At 39.7% G+C, this 17,326-nt stretch overlaps 2 protein-coding genes across 2 annotated transcripts; both read left to right on the forward strand.

Annotated features, from left to right (window-relative positions):
• The first annotated feature begins 6,823 nt into the window (after positions 1-6,823).
• LOC113646633 (microfibril-associated glycoprotein 4-like) lies at positions 6,824-9,220 on the forward strand. Its single transcript, XM_027153010.2, has 5 exons — positions 6,824-6,933; positions 7,432-7,677; positions 7,832-7,928; positions 8,347-8,514; positions 8,762-9,220. Exons 2-5 carry the CDS (start codon positions 7,441-7,443, stop codon positions 9,028-9,030), a joined length of 771 nt encoding a protein of 256 aa, XP_027008811.1. The 5' UTR covers positions 6,824-6,933; positions 7,432-7,440; the 3' UTR covers positions 9,031-9,220.
• Positions 9,221-14,201: 4,981 nt separating this feature from the next.
• Positions 14,202-16,834, forward strand: LOC113646631 (microfibril-associated glycoprotein 4-like). The gene is made up of 5 exons (XM_027153007.2): positions 14,202-14,289; positions 14,814-15,059; positions 15,213-15,309; positions 15,701-15,868; positions 16,290-16,834. Exons 2-5 carry the CDS (start codon positions 14,823-14,825, stop codon positions 16,577-16,579), a joined length of 792 nt encoding a protein of 263 aa, XP_027008808.2. The 5' UTR covers positions 14,202-14,289; positions 14,814-14,822; the 3' UTR covers positions 16,580-16,834.
• Positions 16,835-17,326: the final 492 nt, after the last annotated feature.

Genomic DNA, 17,326 nt, shown 5'->3' on the forward strand with positions numbered 1-17,326 from the left:
ACTAGAAATAGTTGGGCTCGACTCCACACACAGCTTGGGCTCTGGGTTCCAACTCCTTGAGAGAGGCTGGACTCTCTACTACTCTGGAGTTGCCCGCGGTGAGAGGCGGCGGACTAGTGTGGGCTTGCTCATAGCCCCCCATCTCAGCAACCAAGTGTTGGAGTTCACCTCGGTGAATGAGAGGGTCATTTTCCTGTGCCTTCGGGTTGGGGATAGGTTTCTCACTGTTATTTGTGCTTACTGGCCATATGGCAGTGTAGAGTACCCAACCTTCTTGGCTTCTCTGGAAGGGGTGCTGGAAAGTGCTCCGACCGAGGACTCTGTCATTCTACTGGGGGACTTCAATGCTCACTTGGGCAGCGACAGTGACACCTGGAAGGGCGTGATTGGGAGGAACGCCCCCCCCCCCGACCTGAAACCGAGTGGTGTTCTGTTATTGGACTCCTGTGCTAGTCACAGTTTGTCCATAACGAACACCATGTTCAAGCATAAGGGTGTCCATCAGTGCACGTGGCACCAGGACAATGTAGGTCGGAGGTCGATGATCAACTTTGTGGTTGTTTCATCTGACCTCCGGCAGTATGTCTTACACTCTCGGGTAAAGATGGGGCGGAGCTGTCAACTGATCACCACCTGGTGGTGAGTTGGATCCGATGGTGGGGGAGGAAGTTGGATAGACTTGGCAGACCCAAACATACTGTGAGGGTCTGCTGGGAATGTTCGACAGAGTCTCCGGTCAGAGAAATCTTCAACTCCCACCTCCGGTAGAGCTTTAACCAGATCCTGAGGGAGGTTGGAGACATTGAGTCTGAGTGGACCATGTTCTCCACCTCCATTGTCGATGCAGCCACTCGGAGCTGTGGCCGTAAAGTCTCTGGTGCCTGTCATGATGGCAATCCCTGAACCCGGTGGTGTACCTGGGAAGTAAGGGATGCCGTCAAGCTGAAGAAGGAGTCCTATTGAGCCTGGTTGGCTCGGGGGACTCCGGAGGCAGCTGATAAGTAACGGAGGGCCAAGTGAGCTTCAGCCCGGGGGGTTGCGGAGGCAAAAACTCGGGTCTGGGAGGAGTTCGGTGAGGCCATGGAGAAGGAATATCGGTTGGCCTCGAAGAAATTCTGGCAAACCGTCCGGCGCCTCAGGAGAGGGAAGCAGTGCCCTGCCCACACTGTTTACGGTGGGAGTGGGAATCTGCTGACTTCGACTGGGGACATCCTCGGACAGTGGAAGGAGTAATTTGAGGTTCTCCTCAACCCCATCGACATGTCCTCCACTGAGGAAGCTCAGTTGTGGACTCGTCGATCCCCCAAGCTGAGGACACTGAGGTAGTTGAGAAGCTCCTCAGTGGCAAGGCAGCGGGGATGGATGAGATCCACCCTAAGTACCACAAGTCTCTGGATGTTGTGGGGCTGTCTTGGTTGACACGACTCTGCAACATTGCGTGGAGGTTGGGGACAGTGCCTCTGGACTGGCAGAATGGGGTGTTGGTCCCTCTGTTTAAGAAGGGGGACCAAAGGGTGTGTTCCAACTGTAGGGAGATCACACTCCTCAACGTCCCGGGAAAAGTCTATGCCAGAGTACTTGAGAGGAGAATTCGGCCAATAGTCGAACCTCGGATTCAGGAGGAACAATGTGGGGGGTGCTCTGGGAGTATGGGGTCCGGGGCCCTCTGCTAAGGGCTGTCCGGTCCCTATATGCCCGGAGCAGGAGTTTGGTTCGCATTGCCGGCAGTAAATCAGACTTGTTCCTGGTGCACGTTGGACTCCGGCAGGGCTGCCCTTTGTCACCGGTCCTGTTCATTATTTATATGGACAAAATTTCTAGGCACAGTCGGGGGCCGGAGAGAGTCCGGTTTGGGGACAACAGGATTTCGTCTCTGCTTTTTGCAGATGATGTCCAGTTGGCTTCCTCAAATCAGGACCTTCAGCATTCACTGGAACGGTTTGCAGCTGAGTGTGAAGCAGCGGGGATGAGAATCAGCACCTCCAAGTCCGAGGCCATGGTTCTCCGGCGGAAAAAGGGTGGCTTGCCCCCTTCAGGTTGGTGGAGAGCTCCTGCCTCAAGTGGAGGAGTTTAAGTATCTAGGGGTCTCATTCACGAGTGACAGAAGGATGGAGCGGGAGATCGACAGGCGGATCGGTGTATCTTCTGCAGTGATGCGATCTACGTCCCTACTCTCACCTATGGTCATAAGCTTTAGGTCATGACCGAAATGACAAGATCCTGGATACAGGCGCCCGAAATGAGTTTCCTCCGCAGGGTGACTGAGCACTTCCTTAGAGATAGGGTGAGGTCACTCGGGAGGAGCTCAGAGTAGAATCGATGCTTCTCCACATTGAGAGGAGTCAGCCGAGGTGGCTCGAGCATCTATTTTCGGATGCCTCCTGAACACCTCTCTGGGGAGGTGTTCCGGGCATGTCCAAATGGGAGGAGGCCCCAGGGAAGACCTAGGACACGCTGGAGGGACTATGTCTCTCGGCTGGCCTGGGAACGCCTCGGTATTCCCCCGGAAGAGCTGGAGGAAGTGTCTGGGGAGAGGGAAGTCTGGGCATCACTGCTTAGACTGCAGCCCCGCGACCCGGCCCTGGATAAGCGGTAGAAGATAGATGGATGTAACATAAATCACATAAAATATGTGCATTTAAAATTAATTGCACATTTAAGAATCCAGCAGGACTTGCTGCTGCAATACAGGGTGATGGGTTTGTTCATTTCTGCAGCAGCTAGTTCCAGAGAAGGTGTCATTTACTGTAGCCTAGTGCTACTGTGTGTTGTGTGCTATTATGCTGATGACACTCAACTTATCTCAAAATTTAGCTGCACAAATTTCTTTCAACATTCCAAAGCTTTATGAGCTATGCTCCCTCCACTGAACTCTGGTAGCTGCCCGATTCCGATTTATAACTCTAATGTTTGCTTACAAAGCCAAATATGGACCAGCACCAAGTTTCCTCAAAGCACTTATTGCTGCTTGCTCTGTATGTTTCCTCAGACCTTATAGCAATTTATATATATCCGAACAGCCCTGTCACTGGCAGTCCCCAAGTAATGTGAAAAGACCTACTTCCAGAATAAACTAGAAACTAGCATTTGTGTGCAAAAGCCTGCGTGCTTCTCTTACTGTATTTGCACTTAACAGCGTTTTACACTCATGGTATTCTTAGGCTATTGACAATTGATACACTATCGATGTTCACTGACAGAGACTTAGAGAAATGTATGTTTGTGAATCATTCTGGATAAAAACATCTTCTAAATACCTTAAGTCAAATTTACATGTAAATCCATCACTCCAGATCTAGAGCTCCACCACAACAAGTAGAAAAACTGAAACAACAAAACAGTAAAAGAGTACACAAACACAGAAATATGCAGACATTTGAAAAAGAAAGCAAAAACAAAAGAAACACTCCAATGAGAAGCATCAGATAATTCATGGGGAATAAAAGAAGAAAGAAAGAAAAAAATGCACAATGCGGTGTAAGACAGGAATGCAGATTAACCAGAATCGTAACTAATGTGTGCTTAGAAATATTGTGTTATTTAAAAAAATGCTAATAAAATACAGTCTCAAATAGGAAACACGTTGTATAATATTTTAATGGAATACCACAAAATACAAAAGTATTCATACCCACTAAACTTTTTCACATTTTGACAGGTTACAACCACAAACAAAAATGTAATTTTATTAGGATTTTATGTGATAGACCAACACAAATTGGGAAGGAAAATGATAAATGGTGTCCAAATCTTTTTTTACAAATAAATATCTGAAAAGTGTGTTGTGCATTTGTATTCAGCCCCACTGAGTCAATACTTTGTAGAACCAACTTTGGCTACAATTACAGCTGCAAGTCTTTTGGGGTTTGTCTCTACCAGCTTTGCACATCTAGAGAGTGAAAATTCAAATTCAATTTATTTGTATAGCACTTTTAACAATTCCTATTCCTCCCACACCTCAGGGACTACCATGTGCTAGTGCACACAGACAACACTGTGGTGGTTTCCTACATCAATCATCAGGGCAGTCTGAATTTGCACCCCCTGTTCAGGTTGGCACAGCAGACTCTGGTCTGGCCAGAGACCAGGTTTCTTTCACTGAGAGTGATTTTTATCCCAGGACATGTAAATCGGGATGCATAATTATTGTCATGGCAGGTGCATCACCACCCCAGGCATTTTTTTCAGATTTTCAGACAAGCGACAGTGGATCTGTTTGCCCCTTCACTAGTCGACCCACTGTCCTATATGGTATTTTCTCTCTCATCTAGTCAAAAAAATTTGTGCTACAGCAGGCTGCGCCTCTCTGCACACCTTTTATCAGGTTCTATCACCTGGACCTGGACCCCATGCTAGGATCCCAGGTCCTGCAGGCTATTAATGTTCTGTTCCCAGTCCACAAAGGGCTCTCATACAGCCTCTGGCACACTCATTGATGGGGTACTGATGTTCCCATAGTGCAGTGGTGTAGTATAGTTTTTTGTAGTGAGTATACTCTGATTTTTTTTCCCCCCTCCCAGCCTCATACGCACCCATCCTAGAGCGACACCCCATAGGCACCACCACACTCACTAATGCATAAAATATGTATCTACATGTAATTTAGAGCATTATTAAAGACTGCTTATGTGTTATCAACATTACAATTTATTATAAGCAACAAAAGACAGTCAGCTGATAAAACCTGTGCTCCAGGTCCCATATTCATATAACATTTAAGGCTAAATGTAGCTCTTAAAGGTAAAGTTCACCCAAAAATGAAAATTGTGTTATTTCCTCACCCTCAATTTGTTCCAAAACTGTATGAGTTTCTTTCTCCTGTTTAACACAAAAGATGATATTTTGAAAAATAACACAATTTTCATTTTTAGGTGAACTTTATACATTTAGCCTTAAATGTTATATGAATATGGGACCTGGAGCACAGGTTTTATCAGCTGTCAATTTTCAATGTACATTTAAGAGTGAACAATAAACATTTGTTCAGTTCTATCACCAACACACTTTCATTGCAGAATACTATAAACTGAATGAACTGGTAGTTTACAAAGCTTTCCAAATACATTTGTACTCGGGCTGTGGGTGAAATGTCACCCGAAGCTGCTGTATCTTTAGGCGCAGGCTTCCGAAAACACTCAGAGTGCAGTTTGGGTCTGCTTTCATTTCATATCTTCTTTTACATTAGTTAGTTAATTTCTAATTTGTGCCAAAAAACACCATCAAGCAACTGATTTTCCTCCTTGGTAGGTGACGTCAGATCAGGTCACAGGCCACAGAAGCCCCAATAGTCCAAAAACTTTATTGATTCTCAATCGCGACCACAGTCTGTGTTCGCAACACAGACGGGTTGAATTTATGAATGAAAGTTCTGTCACAAAACGATATTGTTACGTATCCTCACGCTTTTTAAGTGGGTATACGAAAATCCTTGGCCTTTCCTAGTGGGTATACGGCGTATACCTGCGTATCACGTAGACTACACCACTGCCATAGTGTCAACCTGAGACTGGGTAACATTGAAAAACGAATATGTGTAGTTTTTTCTCCCACATACTGTATCATGAGAATTTCAATTCTAAAAATAAAACAGAAGTGTTATGCAGTGTTTGAAGTAGTGTCAAATGATGATAATCGGACACATACTCAGTGTTTAAATGTAGTCTGAATGTAGAATCATTTATTCAAGCTTTTTGAGAAGGTAGATCTTGATAGTTCATAGACATAAAGTTTTCAGGTGAACTGGGATGTATGGATGCTGTTGCACCCCGAGTCTTAGGGTTGGTGATGGTGGAGATCATATTTATCTCACCTGATGGCTCTACCTTTTATTTTCGCTGTCATAGCTAGACTTGATAACTTCAACAAAACAGGCAAATCTGTCCCTGGAAACCATTAACAGGAGTGGAGATAATACACTCACTCACTCTCTCACTCACCCATTTTCTACCGCTTTATCCGATCTTCTCGGGTCACGGGGAGCCTGTGCCTATCTCAGGCGTCATCGGGCATCGAGGCAGGATACACCCTGGACGGAGTGCCAACCCATCACAGGGCGCACACACACACTCTCATTCACTCACACACTCACACACTACGGACAATTTTCCAGAGATGCCAATCAACCTACCATGCATGTCTTTGGACCGGGGGAGGAAACCGGAGTACCCGGAGGAAACCCCCGAGGCACGGGGAGAACATGCAAACTCCACACACACAAGGCGGAGGCGGGAATCAAACCCCGACCCTGGAGGTGTGAGGCGAACGTGCTGCCCACTAATCCACCGTGCCCCCCCCGGCGATAATACACACCGTTGCAAAATAACGTTCCATGTTACTCTATGACGTTCATGCCAAGGCACCTGCACCTTGACAAAATAAATCTGAAATAAAAGGATTTAAACATGGAGTCAGTACCACTCTGTGTAATTCTACTCTAATAAAAAAGAATTTCTCATTTTTGGATTATGATACATAAATGTTCCACAGTTGGTGTGAAAACGTGTGATTAAAAAAAAAAAAAAAAACCTATGCAGACAGGAATGAGGATGAACCAGAAATTCAGCTGAGATGTAGTTGTTTATTGTATTATGGCAAGGATGTAGAAATATGCAATTATTTTTGTGTAAGTAGAAATAAGAAAAGAAAAAATAAAATAAGCAGTGTCAAGGCACTAGGGGAGGAGTCTACTGCATGGATATGTTAGATTACATTTTGTTAAAATATCTCAGAATAATTCTGCTAATCTTTTGTTATGTCTCATCATATGTTGTTAAACCTAGTTATCTTTCTCAGCTCGCCCTCTTACTGAAAAAATGTTGGATATTTGCCAAGCTGATATGGAAGCTACTGTATATAAAGAGATGCTAATATTTCTGGTGTATCAGTTTGCATGCGTGAAATACAGTGGTATTCTGAACACGAGAACCAGCACAGGTGAGTGATTTAACAATGCAAAGGGTTACTGCTAACAGAGAACTATAATTGACAATGGATTAAACTTTAACAGCTTACAAATTATACGTATAACTTTAATTATATATAGAAATACAGAACTAATTCATGTGATGTATTACTATATAACTTTAATTATATATAGAAATACAGAACTAATTCATGTGATGTATTATTATTATTTATAGTAGTAGTGGTAGTAGTAGTAGAATTTCTTTTATTCATTCTTTTTTATTGTTAGGTTATTTAATGACTGATTATTTTGTAAAATCTTACCAATTAATCTCATTTAAAACAAGTTCTTTAAAAACTTTTCAGACATGTAATTTGTTTGTTATTTTGTTTTATTTTTATTATTTTTTTGTTTTTGCCTATTAAGGAATTATTTATATATATAATTTATGATGCTTCAAATGTGCAATATTAATGCAGACATATTCATATTTTATTATTATTTTTATTTTTATTATTTGATTGCAGAATCAAATCATGCTGCTGTTCCTGATGTTGGCTTTGTCCTCACTGGTCCACTCGGCTCCTCTCTTTAACACGTCCCTGCCACTGGACTGTGAAGATGTTTATGATCTAAAGATAAGCATAATGAAGAACGCCTCTGTTCCCAGTGGAGTGTACACCATTTACCCAGCAGGGCCTAATAAACCTGTGAAGGTGTACTGTGATATGGGCTGCCTGGAAAATGGTGGCCACCAGGATGAGAAGTGGACAGTGAGTAAGAGCATGAATCTGTTTAAGGCTGAGTGAGATCACTCTAATGGTAAATAAAGGTGATGAACTGTTTGCTTCAGGTTTTCTGAAATCTATTCAGTTTTCCTCATTGTTTTTTTCCTATGTACACCATGCTGTATAAACCACAATCCAGGTGATTCAGAGGAGAATCAACGGCAATGTGAGTTTCTATCGACCATGGGAGCAGTATAAGAATGGGTTTGGTGATCCTGCTGGTGAATACTGGCTAGGTGAGAGAACACAGTGGCATTTTGTAACCATAGGAGCATATGGACTTTCAATCAAAAAAGCCAAATAGCCAAAAGCCTTGTTTTTATGTGCATAGTTAAACTCTCTCAGGTTCCTGGAAAATTTTTTAAAAAGACACATCAGAGATAAGTTTTCGAACAGCATCTAGAATAGGAAACTTTAGCTTTAAAAACAAACAAACAAATGAAAATTATTAATAAAACAGACAAAAGTGATGATAAAAATTCTGTATAGCAAGCATGAAAATACATTTAAAATGAGTTTTTCACTACAATGAAGTCACTACTCTGTGTATTATGAAATAGCACCTGTTATTGGGAATTACCCTCTTTTAGTGAGTGTAGTGAGTGTCTTTATATTGCCAGCTCATGATTTATTTTTTACTAAATTTAATTCCAGGTCTGGAGAACATGTACGTGATGACCAACACAGAGAAGTATCAGCTGAGAGTGGACATGGAGGATTTTGACAAAGGCAGTGCCTACGCCCAGTACAATACATTCTATATCAGCCAAGAATCCACTAACTACATGCTGAACATTGCTGGCTACATCAACGGAGGAGCAGGTGAGCATCTCAGTACACACCACTTCTCATACTGAAATTACACATATCAGTATTTAGACGTAATACTGTCTATATTTTATGCATTCAAATAACCTAAATAGTAATTTCTACAGTACTTACACGGCTGCAGACAGTCACCCAGTGTGATATGTCAGCAAATACAACTTTTCTGTACACTATCTTTAACGCATTACAGAATGATTGATTTGCTTGTTCTTCACACTGTCCTCTGTGATGTCTTTTGCAGGTGATTCTTTGTCCTATGTGAATGGAAGAGGTTTTTCAACCTTTGACAAAGATCCAACAGGAAACTGTGCCGAGTCTAATGCTGGAGGATTCTGGTACAGCTGGTGGCCATGCCACTACGCCAACCCCAATGGCCTGTACAAATATGGGAATGTGGGCACAGCATATTCAGGGATCATGTGGCAGTCCTGGAAAGGGTACTACTACTCTATGAAGACCATTGTGATGAAGATCAGACGGATAAATCTGGAAGACCTCTCAAGCCTTTAGCTTGTCAGACCTAGAAATCCAGAAGAGTAGAATAAAATCTAATATCACTGAATTGGTATAGGTGGCAGAACGTCAGGAAAATGTCAAGATCTACTTATCCATTAATCCTAATCTTCAGTAATTGAGTTTATACTGTGGTACATACCCCTGTCATGTCTTCCTTTCTCGGGTGTATTAGTTTCCTGTCTTAATGAAAGCATTTTTAATTAAAAGTTTTTTGTGTTTATTAATCTTTCACTTTTTTCGACTTCATATAATGAATTAAAATCCAATATATTCTGAATGAAATAAAGATTGATCAAGAGCAATTGAGTCCAGTCTTACATTCCTCAATTTTGTAACAAAACACCTTGCCCATTACTTTATTCACATGAAACTGGTGAAAAGGCTGCAGCTTTAAGGTCACCCATATGAGGATGGGTTCCCCTTTGAGTCTGGTTCCTCTCAAGGCTTCTTCCTTCCATTCAAAGGAGTTTTTCTTTGCCACTGCTGCCCGAGTCACCTCAGACTTGCTCATTGGGGATTAAATGTAAAGCACTTTGAATGACCTCTGTGTATGAAATGTGCTATACAAATAAACTTGCCTTGCCTTGCCTAAATACAAACACACTTCTAGTTATCTAATATTGATCTTGAATTCTGTATTATATTAATCTTTATATTATTCTTTATAATAACCTTTTGTTCTATGTTTTTTGTTTTGTAAAGCTGCTTTGAGACAAAAACAAAAACCTACACACTCTATTCATCAAAGCTAAGCATATAGTAAAGTTTTATTGTCTCACAAGTCATTAACCATTAAAAAACCTGAGAAGTTCCTTAGTAATACACATGTACACGTGACCCTTTGAAGGATGTTCCCATTGTTCATTAAGACACCTTGTTGGTGTCTACAAAACAACATACAATCACATTGTAATATCTCAGTAGTAACAGACCTTATATATGCTTATTTATAATAAAGGCATAACACACACCTGGTCAACATCTGAGCAGTTTATTTCCCCTTTGAGACCATGTACAAAAATTGGTATAATTTCCGAAACTCAGCAAATTTATAATTAATTTATAGCTAATCTGCTCATATTCATTATTTAATTTATATTTTATTATACTCTCGTAGACTACTTAAACAATTAATTCAGTGTCTGAATATCTATGGACCTGTCTTTGTATGCATGTAAGTATTAAGGCACCCAGTTTTATTTATTTAGTACAAACTGATGTTTAGTTTTATTTATAGTCTCCTGTGTTATCAGTACACAACATTTTGCAACTTTTAATGAAATGTAGAAAAATGAATGTCAGGAACGAAAGCCACATATTTTGCAAAAGCCACATTTTAGTCAATTCTACTGCTGGGAAAAAAGAAGTGAATGTGACAGTCTCATAATGAACTGCTGCAGAGTGTCCTATGCAGTAAATATAGGAGGAATATGCGTACAGGCCTGGACAGGTTAGAGTCTGGAGACATGAAAAGTGGGGTGAATGCACAACACCCTGGGGAGCTTGAGCCAGACTGCCACTGGATTTATAACCAGTAATTTATTTAATATATAATTTATAAGGGAAGATCTTTAGTCGAAAGCCACACCCGTTGTCCGACACATTATGGGGGAGCTGGGCGGCACCTGCAAAGAGTAACTTTGGGAGGACTCCTCCATTCCAGAAGACAACGTCTAACAAGAGACAAGGCCAAAGGAACCAAGGCTTCCAGATTCTGAGTGGAGAACAATGGGAGTTGATAGCCATAGGAAGCCTGAAAAGGGGATAGACCCGTGGCAACGTGTTGTAGGCATACTCAACCCATACCAAGTTGGAGGCTGAGGAAGAAAGCACAGTCTCCAGCTCCTGGTTAAGCCATTTCGTCTGGCCATTGGACTGGGGTAAAACCTTGAGGAGAGGCTAATGGAGACACCTAAGAGCTGGCAAAATTCCTTCTAAAAGTTGGAGGTAAACTATGGTCCTCTGTCCAAGACTATGTTCTGGGGAATGCCATGGAGTCGGAAAACATGCTGAAGCAGGAGCAAAGCCGTTTTTTCAGACGAAAGGAGTTTGGTCAGGGGAACAAAATGGGCAAGCTTAGAAAAGTGATCGACCACAGATAGAATAGTGGAGTAGCCATCACAAAGAGGGAAACCGGTGACGAAATCTAACGAGATGTGAGACCATGGTCAGCAAGGAACCGGCAGGGGCAAAAGGAGACCGAATGGGAGAGATCGAGGGCTCTTATGCTGAGTGCATACTGGACAGGTAACGACAAAGTCGCTCCCAACAGGACAGTCCCAAAAAGTGCCCTCTAGGAGAGAGCTTAGATCTGAAAATTGACCATGCCTTGACCATGGAGCCACCAGCAACTGGTAAACTTGGCCCTGGTGCACACCTACTGGGTGCAGAGCTATTGGGGGAATAGTGTACAGGTAAAGAGTTTGTAAAAAGCCCTAAAGCAGCTGGAGGAGTGAAGAAAACTAGAGGGGACAGCGGGTTGACTGCTCAGAGGTAAACAAATCCATTTTGCTTGGCTGAATATCTGTCATTCACAATCTGCAGTTATAGTTGCGATTCCACTGGCTGCAGTCCATATCTTGACAGGAAAACTATTCATGGATGATATGCCCTGGAATGTAGATATAACAAAGATCTCTATATAACAGAGGACCCAAGCTCAGCCTACCTTGATGTCTGTTAATCATCATAATCATAATGTTGTCGTTGTACATGTTGTACAAATTAACACATGGTAGCCCCTGTGGGAGATTTTTTTTTTTCAGAGCCAGAAACCCAGCCCTAATATCTAGGCTGTTTATGTGCTAGGAGAGGTAATGGCATTCTTAAAACATAGGCATGATGGCCATCAAAAACCCATCAAAGTCCCAAGAGTGGGACACAAGGTGAGAAACCGGGATCTTTTCCACATATGAAGTATACAAACCCCATGGTGCTTAACCCTTATGATCTTAGACAGGTGATTGCAGGGAGCAAAGAAAATGTTGAATGTTGCTGCCATGAATCCAACAGAAAGGTGTTGGTCTAGCTTGTTGTGGCTCACAGCATTCAGTACTGACCCTACATGAGTGGGAGGCAAGTGTGCCTGCATATTTGCCCTAGAAAAATATTACTCATGAAGGGAGAAACTATACAAGGTTTCTTAGGTAACCCGGTTCCCTGTAAGGGAATGAGATGCTGAATCAGGGCTGAGGCTTTGGGAACACTTCTTTGAGGAAGTTGTGTGTGAAGCTCTGTATGCATACACGCCAATTTGATAGCATGGGAAGGACATGTGACGTAGTGAAGATAAGGGTATCTATGGGAACTCTTTATATAAATCCTTGTTTCTTGTTTTCTGTTTCCCCATTAATCCATAGCCATAGTTTGTATGATGTTTTGTTCTCATGTTTTTGACCTCAGTTTCTGTCCCATGACCTCTAGACCTCTATATTCTTACTCCTGATTATTTATAACAAGCTAAAAGTGGATCTGGAGGACCATGCTGGATTGAAAGTGTCTGCTCTCTACACAATTTTCTCTCTCTAATAACAATGGACAGAGGTTCTCCATGGGTGAAATTATCACAATAAAAGGTATCCTTGTAACTGTGCTAAACTGCACCTTGGGGACTTGTACTATGCAAGCTATGTTGCAAATTTGAAAGGTATACACCTGGGAAGACAGGACTGCACACATTATAGTATCAATAAAGTGTGGGACAAAAAGAGGGGACTAGATTAATTCCATTATGAAAATCAGACATGTGTCTTAAACCTGTCAAGCAAAAGCATGAGGATTTTTATCCTGGATCTAAAATAACAGTGTCAGCTCCTATTTTCTAGTTAGTTAGGGTCAATTATAATGATATTAAATATATATATATATATATATATATATATATATATATATATATATATATATATATATATAATATATACATATATGTATATATGTATATATATATACATATATGTATATATATATGTATATATATATATATATATATATATATATATATATATATATATATATATATATATATATACATAACACAACACATGGCGGGTGAGCTGGGGGGCTATGAGCAAGCCCACACCAGCCCGCCGCCTCTCACCACGGGCAACTCCAGAGTAGTAGCAAGTCCAGCCTTTCTGAGTTGGGTTCCCGTACTGAATCTTCCTGTGATAAAAGAAATTAAGGAATATTCTTAAATTTCTTATATGATTTTATTTTTTGTTTCATTTGTAATTGGGTTCTTGGGTATGAGTTATGAACTGATGTTTTCTTCTCACTCATGTTTTCTAATACATATTATTACAACTAAATAAAACTCTTGCTTTCAGTGTTCAGAGTTGTACCCTGGTGGTAGCAGTTGAACCCCTGATAAAGATCTGTTACAACATGAGAGTGGGTTCCAGATATTTAATTAGTATAGTGCCAAACAGTCAAACAAGCTTAGTCAAAGCTTTTTTGTGAAGGTTTGGATGTTGCTGTAGTTTCAGGTTCCAGGTTTGCTGATGGTGGAGTGGCTGATCACTTAATGTCCCAGAATACCCACATATTTATCTCACCTTCTGACTCTTCCTTTTACTTATACTGTCATAGCTAGACTTGATTATTCAACAAAACAACATAACAGAAGTTGAGATTATACACACAGAGCAAAACTAATGTTTCAAGCTCTACATAAGTCAATCTGAAATGGAATGATTTACACATGGAGTCAATGTCACTCTGTATGTAAAAAGGATTCATATTTTAGTCTACTGCACATGTAACTCTATTAAATAAAGGATTTTTCATTTTCTAATTCTGTTTCACACACAACATACTGTACATGCTTGGTGTGAAAACTGAGTGATTAAACAAACAATACAATGCAGGCTAAGACAGGAATGCAGGTCCACTAGAATCTCAGCTTACTGTACGTGTAGATCATGAGTAATCAATCACATGGCTGTAAAAATATACCAATTCTTTTTAGTTTGTAGAATAAAAAAAGATAAAAATAAACATTGTTTTAAAGCACAGGAGACCGCTGTATGGATAAGTTAGGTTACATTTAGATAGAATATGATAATTCTCCTAATCTTCTGATGATTCATCATGTGATGTCAAACCTCGTAATTTCCCAGCTCAGCCTCTCACCAAAAAATGTTGGATTTTTGCCAAGCTGGTTTGGAAGATATTTAAAGAGATGCAAATGATGCTGGAGCATCATTATCTTGTCCAACTCACATAATAATATTCTGCTCACTAGAACCAGCACAGGTGAGTGTAAATGGAAACATCTATTTCTGTTAAGAAAGAACTATAATGAATAATTAATTAAACAAACACATTATTATAATTGTGATTATGTATAGAAACTTTTCATGTAATGCAAAAATTTATAATAATAATAATAATAATAATAATAATAATAATAATAATAATAATAATAATTAAATAATTCTTCTTCTTCTTCTCATTATTATTATTATTATTATTATTATTATTATTATTATTATTATTTTATTGTGACTGTTAGTTAGTAAAATCAAAACAATTAAACTCACTTTAAACAAGACATTTTACAATCCTTTACAATGTTGAATTATGACTGAAAGATGAAAATTATATATATATTAAAGGAATTTTAAGTTGATTATTGTCAATTGTTTTATTATATATTTAGCTTATAATGCTTAAAATATTCTATATTAAAATAGACATCTTATATTATTATTATTATTATTATTATTATTATTATTATTATTATTATTATTATTATTATTATTATTATTTGATTACAGAATCAAGTCATGCTGCTGTTCCTGATGTTGGCTTTGTCCTCACTGGTCCAGTCGACTCCTCTCTTTAACACGTCCCTGCCACTGGACTGTGAAGATGTTTATGATCTAAAGATAAGCGTAATGAAGAATGCCACTGTTCCCAGTGGAGTGTACACCATTTACCCAGCAGGGCCTAATAAACCTGTGAAGGTGTACTGTGATATGGGCTGCCTGGAAAATGGTGGCCACCAGGATGAGAAGTGGACAGTGAGTAAGAACATGAATCTGTTTAAGGCTGACTGAGATCACTCTAATGGTAAATAAAGGTGATGAACTGTTTGCTTCAGGTTTTCTGAAATCTATTCAGTTTTCCTCATTTTTTTTTCCTATGTACACCATGCTGTATAAACCACAATCCAGGTGATTCAGAGGAGAATCAACGGCAATGTGAGTTTCTATCGACCATGGGAGCAGTATAAGAATGGGTTTGGTGATCCCGCTGGTGAATACTGGCTAGGTGAGAGAACACAGTGGCATTTTGTAACCATAGGAACATATGGACCTTTAATCAAAGCAACCTTGTTTCCATGTGTATAGTTAAACTCTCTCAGGTTCCTGTAAAATTTCTTAAAAAGACACATCAGAGATAAGTTTTTGAACAGCATCTAGAATAGAAAACTTTAACTTTAAAAACAAATAAACAAATGAAAATAATTAATAAAGCAGACAAAAGTGATAGTTCAAATATAGCAAGCATGAAAATACATTTAAATAGAGTTTTTCACTACAATGAAGTCACTACTCTGTGTATTATGAAATAGCACCTGTTATTTACCTCTTTTAGTGAGTGTAGTGAGTGTCTTTATATTGCCAGTTCATGATTTATTTTTTAATAAATTTAATTCCAGGTCTGGAGAACATGTACGTGATGACCAACACAGAGAAGTATCAGCTGAGAGTGGACATGGAGGATTTTGACAAAGGCAGTGCCTACGCCCACTACAATACATTCTATATTAACGATGCATCCAGTAACTACGTGCTGAATATCGCTGGCTACATCAACGGAGGAGCAGGTGAGCATCTCAACACACCACTTCTAATACTGAAATTACACGCATCATTATTCAGACCTCTTATTTAATTACATACTTCAGCAGAGTGAATCTGATTAACATGAACTCTGACTATATTTTATGTATTCAACTAATCTAAATAGTAAATTTAAAGTGATGAACACACAAATATCATTCACACATAATACAATTTCATAAACCCATTTTTTTACCTCAATTCTATTTAACTCTAGAAATGAGTATAAATATATAGGGAACTTAATAATCTGAATGTGGAGCTCAGAAATTCAATTTATTCTGTTTGGTTTGTTGCTGAAAATTACATGACAGTGTTTATTTCTCATTAAATAGCATTTTATTACACTACATCATCAAATGTTCAAACTGCTTGTCACACTGTCCTCTGTTGTGTCTTTTCCAGGTGATTCTTTGTCCTATGTGAATGGAAGAGGTTTTTCAACCTTTGACAAAGATCTAACAGGATACTGTGCCGAGACTAATGCTGGAGGATTTTGGTACAACTATTACTACTACTATTGGTACTGGTCAAACTGCCACTTAGCCAACCCCAATGGCCTGTACAAATATGGGAATGTGAACACAGCATATTCAGGGATCATGTGGCAGTCCTGGAAAGGTTACTACTACTCACTGAAGACCATCGTGATGAAGATCAGGCGCGTTCGTGTGGAAGATCTCAAAAAACCTTAGCTTTCCAGACCTAGATAGCCAGTAGAATAGTGAGAAAGTCTATTATCTCTGAATGCTATTGGTGACCGATCTTCAGGGAAATATCAAGATCTACTCATCCATTAATCCTAATAATCCGTAACTGAGTTTATCCTGTAGTACAAATCCCTGTCATGTCTTACTTTCTCGGGTGTATTAGTTTCCTGTCTTAATGAAATAGGAGCAGTTCTATGAAGGATTACTTTTTCCCTGTATGCAATTTTGATTAAAGTTTCTTTGTGATTATTAATCTTTCACTTTTGTTGACTTCATATAATGAATGAAAATCCAATATATTCTGAATGAAATAAAGATTGAGCAAGAGCAGTTGAGTCCAGTCTTACATTCCTCAATTTTGTAACAACACACCTTGCCTATTATTTTATTTACATGAAACTGGGAAAAGGCTGCAGCTTTAAGGTGTTAATGAAAATCTTCATCATTATAGTGTGCAGATGACACACAGTACTCTACACAATCTACTATATGTTTAGCTAGGATGAATAAAGGATTTTTGACTCACAAGTCATTAACCACTAAAAAAACCTGTGCAGTTCCTTAGTAATACTGTATACAAGACCATTTGAAGGATGTGGCACTTGTTCATTAAGACACCATGTTGGTAAATTCTATCAAATCAAAGCAGCTTGAACAAACACATCAGTGATGTCTGCAAGACAACATACCATCACACTGTAATATCCCAGTAGTAACAGACCTTATATGTCC

The sequence above is a fragment of the Tachysurus fulvidraco genome, chromosome 18 (genome assembly GCF_022655615.1).
Source record: "Tachysurus fulvidraco isolate hzauxx_2018 chromosome 18, HZAU_PFXX_2.0, whole genome shotgun sequence".
Classification (NCBI taxonomy): Eukaryota; Metazoa; Chordata; class Actinopteri; order Siluriformes; family Bagridae; genus Tachysurus; species Tachysurus fulvidraco.